The sequence below is a fragment of the Aquarana catesbeiana genome, linkage group LG03 (genome assembly GCF_042186555.1).
Source record: "Aquarana catesbeiana isolate 2022-GZ linkage group LG03, ASM4218655v1, whole genome shotgun sequence".
In the NCBI taxonomy this organism is placed as follows: Eukaryota; Metazoa; Chordata; class Amphibia; order Anura; family Ranidae; genus Aquarana; species Aquarana catesbeiana.
Window position 1 is genome coordinate 365,520,771 of NC_133326.1, and position 22,391 is coordinate 365,543,161.

Genomic DNA, 22,391 nt, shown 5'->3' on the forward strand with positions numbered 1-22,391 from the left:
ACCTGACAACCCCTGACTCCATTGACAAGCTCCCCCAGCTGTTTACAGGTTATAGCCAAGAGAAGGGCCCCAGACATCTGAATGAGGTGCAGGAACTCTAGTGCAAAGTATAGCAAAGGGGGCAAAAGATTTACTTTTTCACCACGGCCAGATTCCCCTCAGATGCCCACCTACCCCTGTGCGGAGGTTCGCACCACCCGCATAGAGCCTCACAGACGAGCTTCATGAACTCGGATGAGTCCCGACCCCCCTGGCTGGCGGACGTCATGGCTGCCATTGCTACTTGCCAATCTACGCTAACAACAAAAATTGAGCTGTTCAGTTGGATATGGGTCTAATCTGCCAAAACATAGACAAACTTAGGTCGTGAGTCACTGAGACGGAGCACAGATTGAGTACCAATGAAGACACAACGGCGGAACACGGAGCAGCACTCCGCACCCTTCAAACCAAAGTAAAGGCCCTGGAGTACAGAGCCGAAGATGCCAAAAATAGAAATCGGTGCAATAACCTCCGTATTGTCGGCCTACCTGAGGGAGCAGAAGGGAATAATCCTACCTCCTTCATAGAGGGTATGTTACATGACCTCCTACCTGAGGCCCGTTGGTCGCCTCACTAGACGGTTGAGAGGGCACACCGTATACCGCCTAAACCGGGGCCTCCTGGATCCACTCGGTGGAGACCCAGAAGCTCAGGAAATCTTTCGACCAAGTCAAAGCGGCATTGAGAACGCGTAACATCCGCTACAGTGTACTCTTCCCTGCCCGTCTAAGAGTCCAGGACGGCGAGACAACCCGATTCTTTAGCACACCTAGAGAGGCTTCTACCTGGCTGGATTCCTTACCACAGATCCGCTGATCAACTAACCGGTATGTGCCGCATGACCCCCTTCAATGCTTGCTCAAATTGACCTGGGCCCAGGTCTGGGTTACCACACAAATTACCCCATGGATGAACTATCTTTGTTGCACCTGTTGTGCCCAGTTTACACCCATGGTGTGTGCAGATTTCATAGTGGTAATTAACTACCCTTGTCGGTGACATCAAAGTTAGCGCCCCTGCCAAAGGACATGGTCAGGAGACTGTTGAGATATGACGTTCCTCTATACTTGTTTGCTCCCTTCCTGGAGCACTAGAGTTCATAGTATGTGTATTCTCCTTTTGCTGGATCGACTTCACTGTGGGGATGCAATACGGTTTACCTTCCTCCTTTTGACTCTTATGCCGCGTACACACGGTCGGACTTTTCGTCTACAAAAGTCCAACGGACGCTGACGGACTAAAGCTGGCTGGTAATCCGATCGTGTGTGGGCTTCTCCGGACTTTCAACGGACTTTTTTAGCCTCAAATCCGACGGACTTTAGATTTGAAACATGCTTCAAATCTTTACGTCGTAAGTACGACGGACCCCGAAATCCGCTCGTCTGTGTGCTAGTCCGACGGACAAAAACCCATGCTAGGGCAGCTATTGGCTACTGGCTATGAACTTCCTTATTTTAGTCCGGTGTACGTCATCACGTACGAATCCGTCGGACTTTTGTGTGGTCGTGTGTAGGCAAGTCCGTTCGTAAGAAAGTCTGCCGCAAGTCCGCCGAAGGTACGTCGGAAGTCTGTCGGACAGGCTGTCGGACTTTTGTAGACGAAAAGTCCGACCGTGTGTACGCGGCATTAGTCCCTTACAGCTTGTTATATTAAAAACAGCGGTAATCTCACACTTGGAAAGCTGCTTGAACTGCTGCTTGCCCCCCCCAGGTAGCTTTGGGGGGCTAAGCTCGGCTCTTCCACGGACCCCCTGTTGCAGCCGGCTAGCTGAATCAGTTTCAGGATGGAAACCCGCCTCAGTTTGGGGGGGGTCGGGTGGGGTGGGGGGTGGTGAAAGTTCCCCTAACGGGGCCAGTTTATTTTACTTCAGTTATTGGGTCCTTATAAATGTTTTTAGTTTGGTTTTGTTTTTGTTCTATAATTGCACTAAAATAATTGATTTATCAGCATTACATTGTTTCCAGATGTGTCCGTTTTGGGTCTGGGGGTCCAATTCGGGAGCCGAGATCTATATTGATCCTAATATTTTTATCATTCCCAGAACCCATGTCCACCCCGATCAAGCGCTCCCTGGTGTTCCAATTCCTTAAAGCTTATAACCCACATATATGTGTGCTCCAGGAAACACATCTCATAGGGAGTAGGGTTCTAGCCCTTAAAAAGCCATGGGTGGGCTACCACTCCACGCACTCCAGTTTTTCCAGGGGTGTTACTATTCTGGTACTGAAGTCTCTTCCTTTCCGACTCTTGGATTTGGCCCTGGACCCTGACGGTTGGTATGTTATCATTCATGCTAAGATTTACTCTCTAACTTGGACCATTGTGGGCTTATATTTACCCCCTCCGGCTTCCCTGCTGGTGCTAAATCAAATCACCAGCAAGATGGCCGAATACTATCATTCTGGGTGATTTTAATTTGGTCCCTGACCCGGATCTTGACAGACTGACGACTGCGAGACATCATTGCCCTGGGTTGGCTGAATGGGCAGATACCTACGGCCTGACAGATGTTTGGAGGTGGAGACACCTCCAGGCCCGGGCATTTACATGCCATTCGGCCTCTCATAGAACATTCTCCCGCATAAACCTGGTCTTTGCTGGGAGCCCGGCCCTCCCAAGGGTCACAGACATACAAATATTGCCTAGGGGAATTTCAGATCATGCACCCTTGCTGTTGTCATTAGACCTCTCCCTGGGCTCAGTTGACAAGCTATGGAGGCTATCTAGATTTTGGATTTCAGACACTGCTGTGGACACTCAATTCAGAGCTGAGTTGACTGACTACTGGGCGGTAAATGGAGGCTCAGCGGACCCCACAGTTGTGTGGGAACGTAGGGCAGACTTGATAAAGGCTGAGAGGGAGGCGATTAGCGCTGAGGTTCTTTTTGTTCACACTCGAGACCCCATACACTATTCACATTTACAACTTATGACTAAGGAGGTTGTGCGCCTTCGTACCTCTCTTACCCAGAAGAAAATGTTAGCACAGTCCCAATGGATCTTTGAGCAGGGGGAGAGGTCGGGGCGGCTGTTGGCCTGGCTCTCTAGGGAACAGGCAGGAGGGATGAGCATCTCACATATCAGGGAGTCCTCGGGACAGCTGATTCACACCCCAGACGGGATCAATTGTTGTTTTGCAGAATTTTACAAATCCCTTTACACCTCTAGGGCAGATTACAGTAAGGAGGACCTGAGAGCATATTTAGCTGACATTGACATTCCAACCCTTACTGAAACATCGTAACAAACTTGATGCCCCTATTACGACTTTGGAGATAATCCAGGCACTTAAATCAACACAGGCAGGGAAAACCCCGGGACCCGATGGTATCCCAGTGGAGCTTTACAAACAATATGCTACAGAACTAGTTGATAAACTTCATGGTCTCTTCTCTGCATCGACGCGCCTCGAGAAACTCCCGGACACAATGAGTGAAGCGATTATAGTAGTGATCCCCAAACCGGGAAAAGACCCCACATTATGCTCCTCGTATCGCCTCATATCCCTACTGAATGTGGATGCAAAATTATTGGCGAAAGTTTTGGCCAATAGGCTTAACTTGGTCATTACTGCCCTTGTCCACAGGGACCAAACGGGCTTCATGCCCGGAAGAGGCACTGATATCAATATCAGACGCCTTCTTACTCACATAGACAGAGCAGATGAGGCGACAAAGGGAATGGTGGCCTCACTCAACGCGGAGAAGGCTTTTGACTCCGTCGAGTGGGGTTACTTATGGGAAGTGCTCTCGCGATTTGGGTTTGGTCCAGGTTTCACGAACTAGCTTCGCATGTTATACCATGGTCCTTCAGCTAGAATCCATACCAATGGTTGCCTATCGGGGAAGTTTCAATTATCTCAGGACACGAGACAGGGTTGTCCCCTCTCTCCGAGCCTATTTGCTCTAGCAGTGGAGCCTCTGGCTATATTGCTGAGAGCGGATCCTGGTGTAAGGGGACTTCAGGTAGGTCCAATTGAGGAAAAGCTGTCGCTGTATGCGGAAGATGCTCTGCTTTATTTAGCAGATGCATCATCCTCTCTACAGACTGCACTGGAACTAATCAACTGATTCGGTCGATACTCAGGGATTCGCATTAATTGGGACAAGTCGGTTCTTTTCCCGCTCCATCCCTCGACCCCTAGAGTGCCACATCCGCAGCTCAAATGGGTAGATGATTTCAAATACCTGGGGATTAAAATTAGTTGTAAAGTGCAGGACTATATGGAAAACAATTTGCGACCACTCATGACACATCTAGCGGCTAGGTGTGCTGCATGGCGTTCCCTCCCGTTGACCCCTGTCAGCAGAGTTAATCTGCTAAAAATGATTTATCTTCCCAAATACTTATACTTCTTCCGCAATACCCCCATACACATTCCCAGGACTTTTTTCCGGAGGTTGGAGAGTCTGCTGATATCCTTTGTCTGGGCTGGGAGGCCACCCAGGGTGGCCAAACAGATATTATATCTCCCACTTTCGGGGGGGGGGGGGGATTGGCGCTACCGAACTTTCAACTTTATTATTGGGCGGCCGTCCTGGTCACAGTTCATTGGTGGTTCTCCCAGCCCACACAGAATCCAACGGTCACTCTAGAAGCCGCCATTCTGGGCTCCTTTGCAGCCCTGAGCAACCTCCCATTTCGTGGACTTAGGGCCAGTTCGTCTATGATAATTCTGATGCAAACCACAGTGAGGGTTTGGCAGGAGGCTAGGAAGATTTATGGGAAACCCAATCACATTTCACCACACATGCCCCTATGGGGTAACCCTATGCTCTCTCACCTCTATAGTATTCCGGACCCTTCTCTGTGGGCAAAAAAGGGAATCATTACCTTAAAGCACATAGTTAAAGATGGTAGGATTATGACTTTTCAGGCCCTGAGGCAAACATTTGCACTTCCGTCCTCTTTTCAATTTAGGTACTGGCAGCTGAAGCACGCCTTTGAGGCCCAGTTCCCTGCCCCCCCTACTTTGGAGTCGGACTAAATTGAGCGTGTCTTGATCTCCAGTGTGATGGGGAAGCCTCTCTGGACATTTTATTTATATCTTACAGTAGAGTATGACACCAAACTAACCAAAACCTGGGAAAAATGGAGGATGGATATTCCATCTCTTGACGAAGAGGAGTGGAAGGAGTGTTGAATTTTCAACACTCCTTCCATGATTGCTGCAAAAGATAGGTTCATACAATTTAAGTTCCTACACAGGGTGTACTTCACCTCACAGAGACTGGCGCGCATTTACCATCAAAGAGACCCCAACTGTCAGAGATGCAAGCAAGAAGTGGGTACCTTCTGGCACATGGTCTGGTCCTGTCCCAAACTCCAACCTTTCTGGACAGCAGTGGCCTCTACACTTAGCAATGTTACAGGTATAAATATACCGGTTGATCCTCAAATACTACTACTCAGCCATTTGGAAGATGTTGAGGGAGACAGGTATTATAAATTGTCTTACCTTCTCATTATATTATGCTAGACGAGAAATTTTACTGAGATGGAAACTAGAAGAGCCTCCTACTCTGGCCTCGTGGAGGAGGTCGGTGACCTCGGTACTTCCTCTGTATAGAATGACATATGAAAGTAGTCAATGCCCAGGGAAATTTGATAAAGTCTGGTCCTCCTGGGTAGATGCCTCTGATGACCCTGAACCCCCTATCCCCTAACCATGACTTGAACCACATTGGCAGATATTCTCCATCTCATACCTTTTTCCTTGTACCCTGTCATCCCCCCTCCCCCCTCCCTTTTTTCTTTCCTTAATTACTCTGATTACTCCTTGCTTTGCTGCATCTCCCCCACCCTTTTCTTCTCCCCCCCCCCCCCCTCACCCCGGCCCACTCGAATACTGAATATTTACATAAGGTTTGCTAGGTTTTTCTAATGCTATAATGCACTAATGTGTATTGATAGCTGATACTTCTGACACCTGCACTGCTGGAATATTTGATAAATCATGGCTACCGGATGAAGGTAGATCTTCCTGTCTTTATTCTTATTTCACTGAATGTACTATTTTATTTTGTATTGTAATGCTGATTTTTCTAATAAAATTTTCTGTTAAAAAAAAGAATGTAAGGGCTGATGCCTTGTCACGACAATTTTCCTCAACTTCCAAGATGGAGTCGGTTCCGGCCCCTGTGATTCCTCCTGATCATATTCTGGCTACGGCCACCAGTCTCCCTTCTCCTTTGGGTGACAAAATTCTTGCTGCTCAGGTCCATGCTCCTTCTTAGAAACCTTGTGACCGCTGCTTTGTCCCAGACAGTCTCCATACTGCCGTGCTCCAGACTTACCATTCTCCCAAGGCTGCTGGCCACCCTGGGAAGAATAAACTCTTTTGGGCCACTTCACAACAATTCTGGTGGCCTAGTCTACGTGCTGATGTAACCGCCTCCATAGCTGCCTGTTCCGTGAGTGCTCAGAGTAAGACTCCACGACACCTTCCAGTGGGCCTCCTACAACCCATACCCAATGGAGAGAGGCCCTGGACCCACCTGTCTATGGATTTCATTGTGGAGTTACCCAACTCCCAGGGCAACAAATGTATCCTTATGGAGGTTGACTGGTTCTCTAAAATGTGTCATTGTATTCCACTTAAGAAGCTGCCCATTTTTGCTCAGGAGATCTTTCTCTTGCATGGGCTACCCAAGGTGATTGTCTCGGACAGGGGTAGTCAGTTTGTGTCCCGGTTCTGTGCACAGTTGGGAATTCAGCTTGCTTTCTCCTCTGTGTATCACCCACAGTCTAATGGGGCCGCAGAACGAGTCAATCAGTCCTTGGAGCAATTGCAACATTGCTATATTTCTGACCATCATAACAACTGGTCAGACCTGTTACCATTGACAGAGTTTGCTCACAAAAGTGCCTTGAATTCTGCTTCCCGATTGTCTCCGTTTATGGCGAACTATGGTTTCCAACCTTCCATGTTGCCTGACTGACTTTGTTCCGCAGAGTATTCCTGCGTTAGAGGAGCATCTCCATGGTCTTCGTTCCACTTGGGCACAAGTCCAGGAGGCTTTGCGACATGCTAATGATAGGTACAGACTCCATGCTGACCGCAGACGCCTGTCTGCGCCTTCCTACCAGGTTGGGGACAGGGTCTGGCTGTCATCTCGCAATCCTCGACTACGTGTTCCCTCTCTGAAGTTCGCAACCCATTTTTTGGGCCTTTCCGTATTCTTCGCAGGATTAACCCAAAGGCTTATGTGTTAGACCTTCCTTCTAAGATGCGTATTTCAAATGTATTTCATGTCTTCTTATTAAAACCTTTGGTCTGCAACTGCTTTAACACCTCGCTGCCACGTCCTCACCCTGTAAAGGTTGAGAACCATGAGGAATATGAAGTAAAGTCCATTGTTGTCTCCCGTAGGCTCAGTGGGCGCATACAGTACCTGGTGCATTGGAAGGGGTACGGTCCGGAGGAACGCTCTTGGGTCTCATTCTTGGACGTTCATGCCCCTGTCCTCCTCCGTGATTTCCGTAGACATTTTCCCCTCAAGCCTGGTGGTCCTCCGAGGGGCAGGGTCATTGATGAGGGGGTACTATCAGGGCTGGGATCAGCCCTTCCTTTTCTGAGCTGGCCGCTCAGCTGCCGGCTAATTGCCAGCTCCTATCTCTCCACAGTTATGCACCTGTTGATGATATCCTGCTTGTCAGTTCTGCCTGCTTAAGCCATCCAGCACAGAGGATCTCTGCCTTTGCCTTGGTCAACATCACAGAGACTATCTCCTGCGTTCCTGTTAAAGACTTGCTGGGCTGACATCTCTTCTGGCTCCAGATCCTGCTTGCCGATCCCTAACTTTTTGGCTTGGCTGACTATCCGTTCCAGTTACCAAACTTTGGCTATGTTTTGACTACGTTTGTTCTATTTACTTTTATTATTAAACAAGTGTGATTTAACTGTACTTCTGTCTTGGTCTGATTCATGGTTTCTGACAGTTTGACTGTCAGATTAGCCAATGCCAGTCAGTCTAGGACTTTGTGACAGGTGTGCAAGGTGTTACATAGTTACATAGTTGGTAAGGTTGAAAAAAGACACAGGTCCATCCTGTATGTGTACGCTTTTATGTCAATATTACATTGTATATCCCTGTATGCTGTGGTCGTTTCGGTGCTTATCTAATGGATTTTTGAAATTATCTAAGCTCCCTGCTGAATCCACAGCTTGTGGAAGAGAATTCCACATTCTTACCGCTCTTACCGCAAGGAACCCTCTACGCTGTTTCCTGGTAAATCGCTTTTCCTCTAATTTTAGTGGATGGCCACGAATCTTTTTAAATGTCCTTTCGCGGAAAAGTTTTATTTCTATTGTGGGGTCACCAGTACGGTATTTGTACATTGAATTCATATCCCCTCTCAAGCGTCCCTTCTCCAGAGAGAATAAGTTCAGTGCTTGTAATCTTTCCTCATAACTAAGACCCTCTAGTCCCTTTACTAGCTTTGTTGCCCTTCTCTGTACTTTGTACTATTTCCAGCACATTCTTCCTGAGGACTGGAGCCCAGAACTGGACGGCATACTCCATGTGCGGCCGGACCAGAGTCTTGTAGAGTGGGAGAATTATCGTTTTATCTCTGGAGGTAATTCCCTTTTTAATGCATGCCAATAAGGTTCCAGGACAAAATGAAGACACTGTTTGTAAGGGTGCAGATGAACATAACACAGGCTCAGGCAAAGCAAAAATTCTGGTACAACTAAAATGCCAGAGAACAGACATATGATGTGGGTATGACATGGGTGACCAATAGTTCTGGTCCCCAAAAAGTATCAAATGACCAGACTCTGTATGGACTACAGGAAGCTAAATGCCATCACTACTGCTGATGCCTATCCCATGCCCAAGGTCGAGTTGTTGGATAAGCTGGTAGGGTCCCACTATCTAACAATCGTGGACCCAGGTAGGGTTGAACACTACAATGCCATCCAGGTATGTGAATGAGAATGCTTCCACCCTTCCCGTAAGTCATTCAAAACTCTCTGAAAGGTGGCTGGTACATTCTTCATCCCAAACAGCCTAGCTGTAAACTAAAATAATCCAAATTGGGTCATGAAAGCTGATTTTTTTCCCAAGCTGGCAGGTGCTAGGGGAATTCGTCATGACCTTACAGTAAGGTTCAGTGGTCCATGTATGTTAGATAGTGGGATGCTACCAAATTGGGTAGTGTCCCAACTGGGTTTTCCTAAGAAAAATATCTAGGATGAACTTTAGTGAGTGGAGAATGGAAATGTGACCTCACAGCAATGACTTGGATAACACCCGGACAGGTGATAAGGGGAAAAGTCCACAACTGGGTAACCGTAATTTAAAAAAAAAAAAAAGTAGAACATCTTTCTGTCCCCACACTGAAAAAAAATGCTAGTTGCCTGACTGACTTTCATACTCTGAGCTTTGATTCTTCTTCTGTAAAAAGGCTTGGTTGTGACTGCAATCTGGAGACAAGCCAGTGTGTTCTCCCTCAAGTTGGATATCATTCTCACAGCAGCTTGTGATCATAGGTGGATCTATTTAAGGGAGCAATGGCACAACAAGGTTGTGATCAGTGCTAAGTATTTCCTACACAAACGTACAGCTATCCTTTGATGTTATTGAATAAATGTATTCCTAACTAGAGCATGTTTTCCATTTATATTTGCTGAGAGTTCTGATTTGTATGGGTTTTAACAAGTAATAGCAAGCTGAGTTTTAATAAGACGCTTGTAGATCAGAAGCCAATCTACATTCCATATACTGTATCTGTGTCAACCAAGATGCTCTAGGGCAGACACAGAGTCTGCCAATGGAACACCTTTGATTTTGGCCTGGGCAAAAGGAAGTTTGTGCTGATCTGCTAAGCAGGTTGGCCCTGTAACCTTCACAAAGCTAAGAAGATTATGATCATACCAATAAATGGAAAAAAGGAGAGGAATATTTTTTTACTTCTTTACAAATTTACTCTTGTGTTATTGCCGCTGGACAAACCTCTAAAAATCAATTTTTTCAACACTTGCTGGTACAAAATCAAAAGCAAAATGTGGTAACAAAACCTGCGACAGTAACAACAGAAAACAATAGCATTTTACTTCTGAAAATCACAACTGTTTGAATCCACAATTTTGAGGGCCCCTAAGAATAATAACAAGAAAATGCCACATTACCTGGTTGGGTGTATTAGACAGGAATCTGGCCTTCTCAATCAGTGCTGTATTGCTCGAACTGATGAGAATGGGCATGCTAATTTCTGGAGTATGCCTTACTGATGGAGAATGTACGATCTTGTTTAGAGTATTTAGGGCACTTGTGATCAGGAACTGCCTCTTTCTCCTGCCTTGTGACACCTGATGTGTTGCTGCAGATTCAGATGTAACTTTGGAGGGAGACTTCTTCAGAGGAGAGGGGATGACGGCCATATTATTTGCATCTTTCCTTTTATATTTATTTGACTCCAGAAGCTGGTTGGCAGTGCTATTTAGCTGCAAAAACATACATATAATCATAGCTAGGCCAATGATGAGATAAACGAAAAATTATTTTAACAGTCATCCCTGTTGTCCAGTAGCCTAAGAAACAATTGTCAATTGTACATAGTACAAAAAAAACCCTTAAACCACTACCACTAATGTGACTACCTCATACACGACTGCAGGTACTAATAGCCAGTGTTTGTTGAGACCCCCTGATTAGTTGAAATGAATCTATAGGGTTCTAGATTGCTTTGGGTGGTGCTGCATCTGTGTATTTTCTAAAACCTGTTGCCAGTCTGTTATTAAGCACTTCAATGGGCAACAATGGCTGTTTTGCTAAGCAACTACTAGTATAAATACGCACAGTGAAAGTAACATTTCCTCAAACTGCAGGGAAATAAGAATTTCTAGGCCACTCAGTCAAAAAGAGAGGTCTGGGGCTTGAGACAGAGGCATAGGTGTAAGGCCTGCATGACTGGGTTAATGGTGCCAGGGTAACAAAGCATTAACAGCATTTATAGATGTAAGGAGAGTATGTAGACACTTGTCTTGGTTGGAGCCTGAAGTCTGTGTGGAAGAAGTATTAGAGGTGGAGTTACGGACAGCCACCTAGTGTTCAGATTATTTGAACAGCATTGAACGAATATTCGGACCCTCTCACCCTTAGATTTTGTTTAAGGGAGGGCGACAGGTCAAGGGAATTAAGGGAGTCAGCACATTTACAATACCCGTGTCATGGTTTTTAAGTTCCATTCAAAATCATTACCATATGGTGTTATTTGATTTCCACATCCAGGCACTGTAGATTTGGTATCTAATGGATGTGTACTGAAATTATCACTAAAACTAAAATAGGGGGACACTAAAATCTCCTATGACTACAGAAATGATGTGTGTGCCTGCACCTTTCTGATACCAGGACAAAATTACACAGACAATATTTTTGTATAAAATTCCATAATGGTCCTACACTGGACACCATGGGGATGATTTACTAACTGGAGAGTGCAAAATATGGTGCAGCTGTGCATGGTAGCCAATCAGCTTCGAACTTAAGCTTGTTAAATTAAGCATTGACAAAAAAAAACCTGGAAGCAGATTGGTTTTATGCAGAGCTGCACCAGATTTTGCACTCTCCAGTTTTACTAAATCAACCCCTACTGTATGTATGTTTTGATAAGTTACTAAGATAGGATCTTGTACATGCAGTGCAGAAGATTTATGTTATAATATTATAAAACAGATTTTATAGATATATATAAAATTTTCACTGCAAAATAGCAAAATGTGCATGCCTTTCATACCTCTACAAAGAGCAGCGGGAAAATGCCTACTTGATCTCCCAACCGGCCTTCTGCCCAGTTATCGTCCACTCTTCGAATTACACTAATTATATCATCCTGTAATGAAGACAGGAAGTTGTTAGGATATTACAACAAACACCTCATCCATAACCACACATATATGCAATATATTCAAATTTACAAAGAAAACTGAATAAGGGACTCATTTTAAAAGTGATCATAGTTTGGTTTGGGTTCTAGCAAAGTTCAGTCGCTTGCTTTGTTGTTGACAGTCTTCAGGGTCCCCTCCTAAAATCCCGTGTCCGAACCCACCACCATTGGAGCTATGGTTTTACATTGAGCAGTACTATCACCTAGCCTACGCTAGTCTCTGCTACATTCCTGCTGATGGCATGATGGATACTGCTTGTGCTTAAACAAACTTGAAGAACAATGAGCATGGAAACCATCTGCTGGTAGAATGAATATATCACCCAAACAAATAAAAGTACCTGAGCCAAAAAATGTACTCTTTATTTTTCTACCTTTCCTGAAAACCTAAATGAAAAGCAAATTTGTGTTTTAGCTTTCATGCATTACATGAAATATATTATTGCTACTCTAGAATAACGAATATCTGGTTGTTATGTATTATTAAAATAGTTATTTAAACTTGAACATTTACTGGTTTAAAGGTATTGGAAACACACTGGACTTGTTCCAAAAAACGTGCAGAAAGTAAAATCTGCAGCAGAAAATAACATCATGAATTTGATTGGTCGGTATAATTTTGTTTCAACGTCACAGCAGCATGGGTGGATGATTGCAGGCCTTCTATCTCTAAATATAACATGAATAAAGGTGACATTTAATTTACTTTATAAAACTGTGAGGACATAAAACTGTGAAACACAATATTTTTGTCATGCAAATGAGAAAAAATATCCATGTTTTATGGATTTATTATAGAAATGATGATTGGTTACCACCTTTTGTTTTAGGAAGACAATGTCATATTTCAAAGTATCCTCAGATTTACTTTTTTTTTTATACATTTTTTATTTAAGTGGTGACCGGCACAAAAAAGGCATAGCACTCTTGTCCTGCCAATATAGACAGAACAGGAAAAGAAAAAGGAGGTTAGATAGGGAGCACAGGGAAGGGGAGAAAAGAAAACCAAAAAAAAGAAAAAAAAAAAGGGGGGAGGGAAAAGAAGAGGGGGTTAGTACCAGTCACATCCACTCCCCCTTGGGAGCTTTCAGAGTCGACCCCCTTCAGGGGGACCGAGCCGTAGCTATCCGTAAGACCATGCCTCCCCCAGCTTCGGAAGCTGAAGAATTGTTTGTGCTGTCCGTGGGGGCTTCCAGGCCCACACAAAGTGGACAAGCACTCTATTCACCGCTTTTAGGAAGGAGGTACGCACCTGTATAGGTAGTGCTTGGAAGTGGTATAACAGTCTAGGCAAGATATTCATTTTTACTATGCCACAGCGACCGAACCAGGAGAACAGCCCACGCTGCCACTCCTGTAGGTCCTTCTTTATGGCTACCAGAAGAGGAGAAAAGTTGAGGGGGAAAATTTCCTCCGTCCTACCGGGCAACAAGATCCCCAGATATTTAATGTGGGTCGCCGCCCATTTAAAAGGAAAATCTGCCCGGAGCAATGCGGCTAAGGAGGGGGGCAAAGAGACATCAAGCGCTTCCGATTTCTGGTAATTAATACGAAACAATGACAGCTCCTCGTATATCTTCAGTTCCTTAAGCAAGTTTGGGATAGATATTAGGGGATTGGTCAAAAAGAAGAGCAGGTTGTCCATGAATACCAACATTTTTGGGGACAGGATAGCATTGAGGCAAGGACCCGTGATATTTGGGTTGTCTCTGGTGAGACGCAAAAGCGGTTCAAGAGTGAGAATGAATATCAGAGGTGATAAGGGGCACCCCTGTCTTGTCCCATTTGCTATCTGAAATGATGAAGAGAGATGGCCGTTGACCTTGACCTGGGCCAATGGGCAGGAGTAAATCGCTTGCACCCAATTCATCATATGTTCCTTCAGGCCTATACAGCAGAGAGTTTCAAACAGGAAAGGCCAGCTCACCCTGTCGAATGCCTTCTTGGCATCCGTCAAGAGGAGCAGCAGTGGGATCTAGCGTGTCCACGCAGTATAGGTCATATTGATTGTTTTAGTTGTATTTTTGCGCCCCTCTCTGGTACGGACAAATCTGACCTGGCCGGAGTGGATCAGTTGTGGTATCAACTCGATCAAACGCATGGATAGAATTTTTGTGAATATCTTGAGATCTACATTTAACAGTGAAATCAGTCGATAATTTTGGCAAAGTGGTGGATCCTTTCCCTCTTTCGGGAGCACTGCAATGTGTGCTCTTAACGCGTCCCCTGGTAGGGGTGTCCCTTCTCCTGTTGCATTGTACACGAAGAGAACGTGTGGGATCAACAGGTCACCAAAGGTCCTGTAGTAGAGAAGGGAATAGCCGTCCGGGCCAGGAGCCTTGCCCAATTGCATGTGCGTCATTGCTAAGGTCACCTCGTCCTCCGCTGAAATAGGTTTTTCTAGATCGGACAGCTCCACCTCCAAAAGATGGGGAGGCCAGACCTATGCAGGTATTCTTGGATATTCCTCCATTCGGTGGAGTTTTCCCCCCTCAGATGTCGGGCACGGGAGATTGTACAAAGCAGTATAGTACTCCCGGAACAGTTTGGCGATATCTTCCGTAGTGTGGACTTTCTTATGGGTGTCATTAAGAAGTTCAGGAATGAACGTACGAGCCTTCTGGGTTTTCAAAGCCAGTGCCAGCATCCTGCCACATTTGTTACTGTGTCCATAAACGGAATGGTGACATTTAGAAATCACCACCTTGGTCCTGAACAGGGCCAGGGAGTGGAGTTGGTTCCTCAAGGCCGTCAGATCGAGAAGGGTTTGGGAGGCTAAGGACTGTTTATGAGCAGTTTCTAGGGATCTGATTTTTTTCCAAAATGTCAACAATTTGTTTTGAGCGCTCTTTCTTGATACGTGATCCTATTTTGATCAAAAGGCCTCTCATGTAGCTTTCATGTGCCTCCCACACTATTGTCAGGGCAACCTCGTGAAGAAGTACTGTCTCAGTTCCCTTGACACCTCTACAGCTACCTCAGGCATCTGGATCAGTGAGTCATTAAGCTTTCATATCCACTGTTTCACTGCGGGCTGGACCCCTCTGCTCTCTCCTCCTGTCAGCATATTCTTTGTCAGTTCATATGCATGCAGCAGACCTGATTGGTTCCTAGTGCTAGCCCTCCTTCTACCAGTCTGGGTGCTGCTGAACAGGAAATTACTAGTTGCAATAGGCACTCTAGTTTCTTTTAAAATACATTTAATTTGTTTTAATCATTATATAACTGCATTGATTTGAGTTTTTATATCTGCCCAAAATTCGTCTTTAATACTGCATTTGAAATTCTTGAACTTAAATTAAAAGAAAAAAGTGTAAAACATATAGAGATTTTACCAAACAGATGCCAAACATACAGTATATGTATGTGATAAACATGGATATTACATAGCAAAAATGTAGTGGTATGTATGCCCTTTTTATTTGGTAAAGTCATGGGGAAACCTACATTGGTAGGTCTGCCCTGAGACGTGCTATATACTATGGTAATATCACTGTAAATACAATAAAATACTGTATATTAAACAAACATGCTAGTTGTCTGACTGTAGACTGCTGGCTGCAAATGCTAAATATTAAAGTATAATATTTAGTATTTATACTTTTTAAAAATTAAATGGAAATTTATTTTAAATTTCATTTTTCATCTCTGAAATTAATAAATACGAAAATATATAGAAAAGCACTTAACAGTATCCCTACCAAGTACTAAGGCTACACTTTAAAGCAGTGTTCCATATTCTACTGTATTGTATGTTGTAAAACTGGAGGATATCATTGCTACATCCAAAGTAGTTTGTAATTAGAAATGTTGCAACAATACAGAAAAAAAATGCAAAACTAACACCAGATATCTGACTGATCTGCTCCTGAGGCACATGCGGTACCTAATGCCCACCACAATCATTAATCACATCCATTACTGATTAGTAACCGCTCAAAGTTTATTCATCAGTTTCTGCTTAGCTTGTGCTTCCCACTGCTTGCCCAGAAGTTGCTATTGCCTTGCATGTTCCTTTTATTGAGCGCTAATCCTGCCCTCTTTTACACACACTTTGCATTGGCAAAATTTAGTGGACCAGGCAAATAATTCTAACTGGGGCTCTTATGGGTTGCACATATAGAAAGTCCTGTGTACTATCATACTTACAGCTGAGGGCTCCACATCTGGTCATGACAATGCTTGGACCAGAAGCACCAGAGCTGCCCCATACTGTATATCCTTCTTAATGCCACCTAGTGGGCAACACTCTAGAAGGAAACTAGGGCAGATGCAACTGACCTATATCTGATCTACACCTAATCTAAAGTCATCTGAAATCAAAGATATTGGCAACTATAGAAATTTAGTTAGCAGGACGTGCAAGAGCTGATGATGAATGCAAGGATGAATATGGTTGGATATTAAAACCACTCAGCAGGAAGTATGTGTCAGTTTAAACACAACTTCCTCATGTTTGTCTTTAGGCAGATGCATTTTTTCATAGACTGCACTACTAAGTATTCTCCATATGCAACAAGGTACACAGCAAAGTTGTATTTTGGGGCCAGAGACATAAACGCTCTCTGAACGTATACATTAAAAATGGTAGCACAAGCTGCAATATTTAAATTGAGCATATACTAGTACATTGCCAAAAAACTAAGAAGGGATGAAAGAAAAATAAAAAGGCAATTAGTTAAAGCTTACAGAGAACTGATCGCAGTAATAAAATAAACTTGTAGGCAGGTTGAAAAGTGTGCACAGTTTAGTTAGCCAGCAGCCGATCCAGACTGGGGAAGGGGTTAAGTGTTTTAGCTCAGTTCCCTGGCTTTTGGTCCGGTGCTATAAAAAGGGGGAACAGCTAAGGTCGGGGGTTGCTTGAGCAGGAACAAGAATGAGGGTATCGGAAGGAACCAGGAATTGCAGAGGACTTCCAAGCCATAGATAATGCCATAATGGACTTTCACCTCATGGAGGTACTGTATTACTGGGCCACAACATTATTCTAGTGAGGATTAGGGAAAGGATGTTGTTCATATTGAACTGTATGCCATATTATGTTCAGTAAAGTTATGTTAACCGTTCTGAGCTTGGTTTGAAGTTGCTCAAAGGGGTGCATGTTGGTTCTAGGATATTCCAAGGAACTTGGGTCTGTAAAGCACTACAGGGAATGAAGTAACACTATTACAAAAGGGTTAGCTCATCAAGACATGATGAGGAGCGTAGTTGCTAAGAGTAACTAAGTTCAAGAAACAAGCAACTAGTTGATAAGCATGGTACCTAGTAAAGGTGGCAGGTCCTCTAGTAGTGAGGGGGGTGATGTTCTGCTCCCTCCTTAGTGGTTGTTATCCAATAGCAACTGGATCTGAACCTGCGTTATGGAGACCTTTGGCCTGGTAACAAGGTACGGGAAGGAAAGAGTTAAGTGAGAGCACACATTAGGTCTGTGCTAGGTGCTCGTGGGACCCCATTCTGTTACTGGGAGTGAGGTAACAGAGGTACGCTGGACTGGTGGAGTGGGTACAGGCTCAGCACATCCCTCCTAATGCAAACATACAAGTAACAGTGTGTACTGACATAGGACAAGTTGCTCCTCAGAGGAACTCTGCACTTTATTACTGCACACAGTGAAGACTCATTTCTAAGTCGAGAAACTGCCTTAATGTTAGATTTTTTACATGACCGCAGTCTCCACCTGGTCCCGGGCAAAGATGACTGCGCTCATCAGGTACCCCCATGTGCACAGGCGCAGTTGACCTTGCCCGCAAACTCATTTGACAGTAGAATACTACTTTAAACACACTTAAATTATGAGGTTCTACTTACAGTCTGTAAAACAATGCCCTGTGTTATAAACACAACATGGAGTGACTGATCAATCAACTTCTGCCAGGAGGCGGCACATCATGAAGAAGACTGACTGCTGGGTCTGGTTGCAAGATTCCCCACTCTCGGCTCCTGAGGCCTGGCTGGTCCGTATCTGGCAATCAGCTACCTACCTTAGTCCCTCTCCACCTTGTGCTCTGCAGCATCTGGGAAGCAGGGGATCCCGCCCTGGTGCTGGCAGCAGGTGGAGAGTGGCGGGGACTGAATGATCCTCCCCAGCCCCAGGCGATCCTGCTGCTGAGCTGATTGTTCTACCTGAGCTGGCCAGAGTTTCTGGCGATGGAATTCCTGCCCCCCCCCAGGCAGTCAGCTCTGTAATTTAGGTTGCTGAGCCGGGGCAGCACAGGATTGATGGAGAGAGGAGTGCCAAACCATCTGTGGTTACCTTAACCCCCGGATAGCCGTCAGGTACCTCAGTCGGGAGGAATTGGTGGCAGTGGCCCTGGGATCATCAGGCATCAATGGGCCAATCCTTAATTGTACTGTCAGCAGGAGCAAAGTGCTAAGTTAGACACCTTACTGTGGGAGTATTTCCAGAGAGAAAAATGGGAAAAAGGTAAAGAGCACCACAAGGAGGAAGACGATAATGGGCAGTGTTTTTGCCTGATTCCTCATGCTTTTGAGAATGGGCTCCAGGCTTTTATGATCCTCGGTAGTGTTGTGGGCGAGAAACAACTGGAGCCATGTTCAGCCCTTTTTTGCTATCTTGTTTCCATTTGGGACGGTTTTTGGGGGGACTGCCTGGTTCAGGTATGATGAACAGTTTAGGCAGCTTATGCTTGTTCATTTAGAGCTGTGATAATAGAGACATTGGTATATGGGTGTGGGTCATTAATTCCAAAGGGGGCGCATTCTCCTTTTCAGCCTGGCACCTCCTATGCACAGGGAACAATTAAAAAAGGTGTCTGCTGGTCTTCTAATGATTCCTAATGCAAGTGGGGTTCCTCTTGTTGTTTCCAGCATGAGTGCTTGGGAATGCGGGGATGGCAGCCACATCAGTCACTGTCCCAAAAAAGCATAGAGAACATAGAGGAGATTCAACCCTGGCTCAATAGGCATCCTGACATGCAGGCAGTGACACTATTGGAAGAAGGCTTTGTTCATGGTTTTGTTATCTCCTGTGATCCCCCCCCCACACACACAATACCGGCCTTGCAGAATTTACAATCTGCTTGTCAACACCCAGAGATTGTCTGGGGGAAGTTGACAAAGGAGGTTGCTTTGGGCCACATTGCAGGACCTTTTTGGGAGCCTCTGCGTCCTAATTTAGTGGAATCCACTTTAGGGGTGGTCTAAAGGTGAGGGTAGGCACATTTTGCATGATACATCACTTATCATTTCTGAAAGAGGAGTCAGTCAACAATTGCATTAATAAGAATCAACAGATCCATCATCTTTTTCCTACATATCCTTCAATGCAGCCCTTTCTTTATTAAGTAGGATCCAGCACCCTTAAGGTGAAAACAGATATAGAAGCGGACTTCCACCTTTTACTGGTTCATCCTGATAGTTTGCTTCTTCTGCGGTGTCATTTTGACAGGTCTTATTTTATTGAAAGGTGCGTTCCCATGGGCTACTCTATTTCTTGTGCATATTTTGAGTTTTTCAGCCCATTCCTAGAATGGGTTGTCAGAGTCCAAACAGGATGCGACTGTTTTGTCCATTATTTTGACAACTTTCTCTGTGTCATTCCCAGTGATTCCTGGGTTTGTGAGCTCCTGCTCTGCAGTCTTATGCACATTTTAAGCAATTTAGTGTTCCCATCGCCCCTGACAATACAGAAGGGCCTGCCACCATCATCAAATTTTTTAGAATAGAAATGGACTCCATGCGGGGTGTTTTTGTGCTTCCTGCTGACAAAATCTCAGATCTAAGTATCAACATGGCCTTACTAGGGTTGCCACCTCTTCCCTTTAAAGCCAAACACATATTAATTACACAGGTTCTGTGGATGATTAAGGTGGTAATTAAACTCACTTGGTGCCTTATCTGCATTAAATTAGCCTCAGAACCTGTGTAATTCATATATGCTCGGGTTTCAAGGGATGAAGTGGCAACCCTAGGCCTTACAGGTGAATCAGTTACAATTGCTGCTTGGTAAACTGAACTTTGTGTGCACAGCGTTGCCAGTTGGTTGAATTTTCTTGCAGCGCTTGTCTTTAGCCACATTGAGCATTCACGAGCTGCACTATTTTATCTGTCTAGCTTCTGACTATAAGGAGTTTCCGGGCTCTTTCAATGGTACTTTATACTGGCTATAGTCATTTAAGAATAATACGAATTTTGACTTGTACATGGATTCAGTAGGATCCTTCAGTTTTGGGGCATATTTTGCAGGTAGGTGGTGGTGTGGCTGCTTGGCCTCAGCTTTGGGTTGATGCTGGATTTACAAAGAACCTGACTCTTCTAGAGCTGTTTCCATTGGTAGTTGTGGTTGAGATTTGGGATCTCCTTCTCTACAATAAATCGGTGCAATTTCATTCTGATAACATGGTGGTGGTTTCCTCAGTTAATACTTTGTCGGCCTCTTCCCCAGCCATTGTTACACTTCTAAAGCAATTTGTGCTTTTCTGTTTGCATTTTAACATGCTACTTAAGCAGTTCATGTTCTGGGGTTGTTTGTTGACATCGATTCTCTTTTTGCGCCTCCACTTCAGGGCCTTGATGTAGGAAGCGTGGGAGGAGGGTGACCCCTGTCCGGGCTAGCTTTGGACCCTCATTTAAAAAGTATGTGGGTATTTATTCAGAGTTCTTTGGCCCCATCTACCTGGTTAGCGTATGTTAAGGTGTGGCTGCAGTGGTTTCAGACAGAACGGTTGGCTGGTGAGATGCAGTGGGGAAGTAATCGGCATGATCTATTTCTGTGGTTTATAGGTAAGTCGCCTGCAGCTACAGACAGGAAGTTGGCAGGAAGTTACTGAGATGCCCGACTTCACTAAATCAGGCACTGAAAGGGTGGAAAAGGATGTTTAAACGTGAAGATTGTTGGAGACCAGTTCCCTGGGACATTTTGCCCTACCTTAGTTATGTCACTTTTTTTTTGAAGCTGCTCTTTTTGTGTTAGCTTTCTCCCTGGCATTTTTATGGTGAACTAGTTAAACCTAACGAGTGGACATCTGGGAGGCTCAAAGTCTGGCAAAGGGGCGATACTGTTAAAATTTTTCTTTGCTCTTCAAAGACAGATCGGCTTCACCGGGGCGTTTCTATTCATCTATTTAAATTACCTGACATGTACTGTTATCCTGTTACTTATTTGGCGGCATTTATGGTGATTCGACTTCAGGTTGGAGGCCCTCCTCAAACACGAGGATGTGTGCTCCTCTCACGCTTCTAGTTCACATGTATCCTTTGCTGTTGCTTAACTGAACTGCAATTGGTCTACAATTGGGTGGTCTGCAATTGGGTTTCCCGGCAGTCCAAGTGAAATTGGTATGGCTGGGGGTTCAGGGGCTTCTTTGGGATGAAGTTCCTCCGCTGCTTCATAATCGGGTGGCTCTGGAGGGACCTCCAGATGTTTTATTCCAGCATATTGGGGAAACGATCTCGGGGTCATTCCCCTCAGAGCCCTTATTGGAAACTTGACAACCCTTTTTAGATGAGCAGTCTACTGTTCTTCTGGTCTGGCCAGAGATCCTTCCATGTTAATTCTGGTGACAGGTCAGGGATTGCAGAGCCTTTGACAAAACGCATAATAAAGTTAATAGGGCCATTGCAAAATGTACTGTATCAAGGAATGGACTGGCCACTTGTCATTTGGATTTGGAGGGCAGATCTTTTTATTTTTGGATGGTGTCCACCTCAGTGATGTGGGCCTTTATATGTTTAACCTGCTTCTGCAGGACCGGATAAGGTAGGCTCCTTCTTGGTCGCAGTCAGGGAGTCAATGAGGGAATCATCACTCTCCTGATGGTGGTGGTTATCCCTTTTGCGGGCTGAGGTGGCAGGTGGCTCAAAGTTGGTAGAATTGATAGCAGAGAGCCCAAGTAAGCCACTGAGTCTAACCTTGATGACTGGAGGCTGAACTGGCTCCCAATAAAGGAAGGAGAGTTTGAGATACGGCACTCAGCACTGCAAAAAGGATTCTGGAGTTGGTTATGCTTTATTTGTTTGATTGTTCATTATTTACATATATCAAGCTGTGTCTGATACATATTAATGAAGTATCAACCCAGTCGAAAGGATTTATGTTATCAGTGGGGGTATTTAGAGTTATGTTTTGGTAAAAGAGAGGGAAGTGAACAGTGGATCAGTCATGTGGTGTGGTGATGTCACTGGCCATTATATACAATGTAATAGCTTGTGGATATAAATGCATTGTATGTGATTGTGTTTCAGATAACTATAGTGCTATACTATTAGGTCAAATGTTATTATATGCTATGTATGTGTTTAAACTGTAGTGACCCCCCAGTAAAACATTTGGTGTTTGAATTTGCATATAAATTAACTCATATAATTCCCTTTATTGTGTTAATTAAAACAAAATCAGACTCTTAAACCAAATTGGCAGAAGTACGGAAGTCTTTCTATATGATCTGTCTTTGATTTGAATACTGCTAAGTAGACAGACAGAAACTTGCTAATCT

At 44.6% G+C, this 22,391-nt stretch overlaps 1 protein-coding gene across 1 annotated transcript in view; it reads right to left on the minus strand.

Moving 5' to 3' along the window:
- Positions 1–22,391, minus strand: part of SH3RF2 (SH3 domain containing ring finger 2) — a 260,511-nt gene that overhangs the window by 87,131 nt on the left and 150,989 nt on the right. Inside the window, exons 4-5 of the mRNA XM_073620627.1 lie at positions 11,788–11,883; positions 10,178–10,492 (exon numbers count right to left, since the gene is read on the minus strand). Of these exons, the coding sequence (XP_073476728.1) occupies positions 10,178–10,492; positions 11,788–11,883 (411 nt within the window). The remainder of the gene's footprint in view (positions 1–10,177; positions 10,493–11,787; positions 11,884–22,391) is intronic.